Source organism: Myzus persicae, unplaced genomic scaffold (genome assembly GCF_001856785.1).
Source record: "Myzus persicae strain clone G006 unplaced genomic scaffold, MPER_G0061.0, whole genome shotgun sequence".
Taxonomy (NCBI): domain Eukaryota; kingdom Metazoa; phylum Arthropoda; class Insecta; order Hemiptera; family Aphididae; genus Myzus; species Myzus persicae.
Window position 1 is genome coordinate 3,372 of NW_019101354.1, and position 6,422 is coordinate 9,793.

General features: G+C 41.8%; 1 protein-coding gene across 1 annotated transcript; it reads right to left on the bottom strand.

The window, feature by feature from the left end:
• Nucleotides 1-4,610: 4,610 nt before the first annotated feature.
• LOC111028782 lies at nucleotides 4,611-5,735 on the bottom strand. Its single transcript, XM_022307537.1, has one exon. It carries the CDS (start codon nucleotides 5,733-5,735, stop codon nucleotides 4,611-4,613), a length of 1,125 nt encoding a protein of 374 aa, XP_022163229.1.
• Between the last annotated feature and the right edge of the window lie 687 nt (nucleotides 5,736-6,422).

The following is a 6,422-nucleotide window of genomic DNA, read 5'->3' on the forward strand; positions in this document are numbered from 1 at the left end:
AGGATATCGTGTTCGATTAATCTGGTGCGGCCCACCGTACCACTGAAAACGTCCGGGTAATTTTGAATTACTTCGGTTATTTTCGCGCGTGTGTGGGGGTTTCCGGTTATTTCCAAATTTTCGATAACTGGTGTCGGGCGGGGGGTGGGTGTCAGGCCCTTCCAGCACGCAGTTGTTCTCCTATGTGACCCTAAGTGTATGGTGCTAGTGGTGTAGTCCCAGGAGACTTCGTTCTCGACGAGGAAGTCGTGTCCTAAGAGAATGTCGCAGTAAAGACTTTCCAGAATGGCTGCGTTAAATGTGATAGTGAGTTCCCCTATTCTGGCTTCGAATGAGGAGGTACCACTTGTTGTGGTGGTGTGTCCGTCCGCCATTCGGACTTGGGTGAATTGTCCGTAGGGGGGTGTACCAAATTTGTGGGCAATGTTCGGGCTTACATATGAATTTTGTGCCTGTGAGTCGAGTAGGGCTGTTACAAAGCCTGACCTAAATTCGAGTTCGACCGCGGGGGTCGGAATTTTGTCGGGGCATATTTGCATAGCGTTATACGACGTGGAGTGCTCCGTGTAGCGGGGCAACTGGTTCTTAACCGCGAGGGCGGGGTCCCGGGTAGCAGTTTGCACCGCCATTACCAGGGCGTCCGTCTCGGTTGCCGCTGTGCTATGGGCGTGTTCCACATTTGTAGGCGAAAATTTCGAAGTAGGGGTCGTGATGTGTGGTGATGATGACCTACTACTCGCTGAAATTTTTTTTTTATTGACGAGGGATATATATGATGACGCCGATTTTTTTGATGCGCGTTTGAAATTTATATCCCCGTCGTGGTCGCCGAACATTGACGGTGATGGTGATTTGGTGTGTGTGTGAGCGGTTGAGGCGGCGGGTCGGACAGATGTCCGCCGACTCAGTTTCCGTTTCCCGAAGCCGATGTACGATCGGGACAGTCACTGTTCCAGTGCGGCCCCCCGCAATACCTACACGGGTTACGCGGCTGTGGATTATCCGTCGTGTTGGTGTGCGCGTGTGGCGTGTACGGTGGGTGTGAGCTACGCGACTGGTCGGCTTTTTTCTTAAAATTTGATTTTGTGTGTGTAGTAGAATAAGAGTAATGAGGGGGTACGCCTGCGGAGGAGTCCAGGACCCCGGCGATTCGTCGGAGGTCGGCAAAAGTCGTGGGCCGTTGCAGGCGGATATGCGTGCGAAATTCGTCGCGCGTGAGTCCGGCGATTGTACTGACTAGCTGTGCTTCAGTTAGCCCTGTTGTAATGCGGCGCGCCAGTTGGTTTTTGGCCAACACGAATTCCGTGAGTGATTGTCCGGTGGTTTGTCGGACTGACACTATATCGGCGCGCAGTCGGGATTGTATGTCCGGGTTATCGAATTTTTGTAAAAACTCGTCGCGGAATTCATCCCAGGAGAGGTCCAGTATTTTGATGGTATTCCACCAAGTATTGGCTGCATCCTTAAGCTGCGTTTCGACTGTGCGCGTCCACCCCGACCTATCTATACGCGCTTGGTATAAAATCGAATCGGAATGGTGTATAAACCGTGCCGGGTCTTCGGTTGTTGTCCCGTAGAACTCCGGTAGCGAGAATCTCGCCGTGCGTAAATCCTCGTATGGTATCAGAATCGATTGTTCCATTGTGTAGGTGAGTGGTGTGTGTTGTGAGTGGTGTGGGGTCGACGTATGCGTGAAATGTACCGATCGGCTGTTGTGTGAATTGCGCGCGGCCGGTTGTTCACGTGCCGCGGAGAGGCTATCGCCGTGTTCCGTGGTGTTCGCCGTAAGCGTGGTTTTGGCCCTACGTGTGTTATCGGTATGTGATCCTGACGACGTATCATATTGCTGATGTGTAGGTTGGGACCCATTTGTGTGTCGATCCGGCGTCGGTTCTATCGTGCTGAGCTCGAGTCGTCTCATGGACTCCGCTATGCGGCGTTGGCCGTCGCATATGCGTGCCATGCAGTCCTCGAGCATGGCTAGCCGCGACTCCAGACTCGGTTGGGTCGGCTGGTTTATTTGTGTTTGCATAGCCCCCTGCAGTATGCCGCGCGCGGTTTGGAGGTTGTCCAACGTGTCGTGGACTGCCGGGGACGGCTGCATGTGGTGGGTGTTTTGGGGTTTTTTTTCTGAGGGGGTTTCTCCTGCTAACGTCTCGGTGGGTGCGCCGACGGGCGTTTGATTTTCGTCATCCGAGCCGTCCCCGGTTCCCTCATCGGTGTCCGCTGAGGGGAACCGAACGGTGTCGGCCTGGATGTTCATGGTCGCGAAGTATTGCTCTAGGCGGTCCCGGAGTTCAGCCTTCGACCCCCCCTGTTTAAGCCCCCGCTGTGTACATTCGTACCGTAATTCCCGAACGGTCAACTCGTCTATTAAAATTTCCGGCATGTTGTCCGGCTGTTTTCCGGTGCGGTGATTAAAGTGGGGCGAGCGCTATTGATGCGACGGTGTCTATTTACGTCCGAATGTAGGTCAGTGGGTCTGTTGTTGTTGTTGTGCCCGCCGGGTGACAAACCGGTCGTCGTGATATATGTCGTGGTTGCGCGTGTGTGCGTTATCCGGCGCGCTATTATGGTCAAGGACAGTGGTGGCTGTAGCTCCGGGTGGCGGCGGCGGCAGTTCGTGTGTCCTCGCGCTCCAGCGGTCCTACCAACCTATGTCTCGCGGGTTTGGACTTTGGTGTGTCGCGCGCGGTGTGGTTGGTGCGTAAGTAAACGGGCGGCGCGGCCGGTCGTTGCGTGATTACGTAATCCGTTATGTAACGCCGGTTTTTCCGTTGGGCCTGCTAACCACGTTTTTGTCGGGTCGCGCTGGGGACTCTTCTGAGTCGCGCAATGATGGGGTATGTGATGGTGGTAGTAGGTGGTAAGTAAATGAGAGTTTCCACTTACCGGTGATTCCTGTTTCGGGGAGCCAATTTGACGCGTACCTCGCGATTGTGGGACGGTGGTCCTGCTGGTGAGGGACTCTCGGGCGAGGTAGCGTCGGGGTATTGATGAACAACACGAATAAATAACACAAAAAAAAAAAACACGAACCGATTGGTATCGAGAGAAGTGCCGTTTATTGTGTTTTGCTGTTTATTAACGATAAAAAAGGAAAGAGAAAAAAAAAATACAAAGCAAAGTGATTGCACACGGGACGACAAAAAACTGCATACGTGCTTGTCAGCGAGCCGTTCGGACAAAAAGTATCCAACCGATCCGGTTCGCCTGGCGGCCGGCCGACGGATCCTAGCGCGGGTGTCGCGCGCTGGTGTCGGTCGTCGTCGATTGGTGGTTTGTTTGAGAAGCACGGCGCGGATTTCCGCGCAAAGGTCGTTTGAATTCAAACTGCCTTCGCGCGGGACCGCGTCAAACTAAAATGTTGTTCATCTAATTCCAATTTAATTTTATCTCTTATTGACTTCACAATAGATAGAATAACTTTATTTACTGTATTTTTAGACAGTAAAGTTACAAGTGAACCCCTGCCACAAGAAACCAATGATTTCTTTTCCAAATTTGCTTTTCTGCGTTAGCTGTTTTCTATGGCAGTATTCAAATGTTTGTACAGTGTAGCATCTCGTTTAGCCGTAAACTGTACCAACTCCAAAAAATTTCCTTTATTTAGATTGTCTTCATCATTCCATTTGTATAAGCTTTCAGAATTTTTAGAACCTCTTAATGGTAAATTTTGACGACCAAGTAATTTTATAATTTCAAATATCTCGTTTATAACATGGATATTTTCTAGAATTTGATTTTTCTTTAATGTCATTAAATTGTTATTAATACCAAATTCAATGGATTTTTCGTTAGTGGATTGAATAAACGCTTCTACAGAGTGTCTGTGTGTTAAAGAATCTTCGTGTATTTTAACAACACACGGAAAAAAAAACATGGTTATAATTACCAGAATATGATTCATACTACCAGAATTTTTGGTTGCACCCGTGACAACAATATGGTTAGTTAATATTACAATAAATCTTTGGTAAACTGTATTTGATTACAATTACCAAATTAGTTGTTAAAATTACAATACACTGTTATGTAATCAATACCTATATAGTTGTTGTCTCCACAAATAAAGTCTGTTGTAGATAACTAGCAGTTTGGTTGAAACAAAGTTACATCTAGAATGACATTAGCAAATAGTTCAATGACTATAATAGAAGCCTTACAGTAACAACTACTAGAATAGTTGTTGATATGACATTACATTGTGTTCCAATGACACATAAATATATGTAAATTTTACTTTTAAATTTGTAACTTTTACTAGGTATATCATTGTAGTAATTACAAATTATTTTGCTAATGTTACAATTATTAAGTAATTAGGTCGGTCCTAAATATTAATTGTAGGAAATGCAAAATATAATAATATGCAATTCCAATAGTGATGAGTAATTAAATCAAGGAATTAATCTATAATTAATGATTTAGAAAACAAGAAATTAAATAATACAATTTTTTATTTAAGATAGCACATACAAATAATACATATCATAATATCATATTTATAACTATATTACTATATTAGCATAACATACTTGTCTTAAGATACAATTTTATGAACACATATAAAAGGTAATAAATAAATAATAAAAATACAATATAATAATCTAAATACTGCTTCTTAGAGTTACATAACTACGTCCATTTGGTAATACACTTATGTTATTTGGAATATAAGAAAGTAATGCATGGTGATAAACAAATGTACATTCATCATCCAGTTTTATCTCATATGAAAATACATGATCATCAAATATAACAGTATTAGTGCGCTTACACTTAAAAATGATCAAAATATCATTTAATACAACAATGTCTTCAATTATTCCAAATATAGGAAGATTATTTTCATATATATCTAATGTAAGTACTAGCTTTGGCTTATATTTGGTCCCTTTTATAGATACCCAAGGACATTTCACAATAGACTTTACAGAATTAAGCTGCAAACATTTTTTTAAAACTTCCAATTCCAAATCACTCAGGATATTGGGAGGACCTGTTTCAAAATGGGAAGGTAATGAACCTTTGAAAAATAAATTGTTTAATTGCAACTGATGTTTGATTGCCAAGGTTTTACATATGTTTCGTCTATTGCTAGTAGTGTTAGCAGCTATTTTCGATATTCTATGTTTTGCCTCAAATCTCATTGACCATAATGCTATAAGAGGACCAAATTTTTTTAACATAGTATGATAATGTAACATGAAATGATGTTTTGGCTTAAGATGTTGTCTACTAAATTTAAGATAAAGGTCATGGTGTTCAGCTATTAATATTTGTAAGAGTTCACATGAATCTATTTGCAATGACAAAGATGTAACTAAATCCAGAATTTGTCTTAAAAGTATATACAAGTGCCACACTGGATCATTTATAGGAACAAAGTCTCCAATTATCAAGCCAAAGTACCGAACTAAAACCAACATTTCAGATGCAGACAGACGAATATAATTTTTATGAATATTTTCCACGTTTAATACAGGAGGCTTACTGCTACTATCTGGCCCATAATCAAAATGAATCATTCTCTCATTAAGAATTTGTAAGGAAAAAATTTTTAATTCATAAATATAATAATTTAATAAAAATGCCATATCAAACTTACACACCCCTTCCAATAAATCATGCATAATGTCCATACCACTTTGATCCAACACATTGAAACCACATACATCATGCCAAACGCATACATCTTTAATGCCACTAGTTAACATCACATTCCAAAACATCTAGGTTATATTGCTCCAAACTCCTAATTAAATTAACATCAACATAGCATTGTTTTTTCATATCTTCTTTCCTTATTTTACATACTCTGCACGGATAATTCGAAGAAAAACTTTCGACAAATCCAGTGATACTGTGAATACCAAGATTATCTCCAACGATTAAACCTACTCATCAGATTCAATCTCAATACCAGTATTCTTTAAATAATTCAACTCATTGATAAGGGGCCTAAATATTATATGGTTTCCAAATTGCTGTCTGTCGGATGAATGAAATAATAGAGCTGAAAAAATATTGCTCAAGGAAGATTGTAGGTGAATGGGTATGCAAGGAACAGTAAAGTAAACAGCTCCTAATTTGTGTATACCTGAATGGCTACCCAAGGGGTTACCCACTTCATAATCGTCAAAAAATAAAAATATAGGCAAAACAATTTTATTTTCATCATAATCCTTCATTTTTTTCTTCCAAACACTACCTTGAATAAAATTTATTAACACAGCATCGCAACTTTTGGTTTTATTTATATAGTCAATTGTGTTTTTTAAAACATCTTTTAGTTGGAAAAATTTTTTTAAAACATCGCGCATAGGAATAAATTGTTCGGTACAATAAGTTGGAACGATGGAAAATGTATTGTTATTTCTATTTTCATTCAGCCTCTGTCCTATTTTAATCTCAATGGG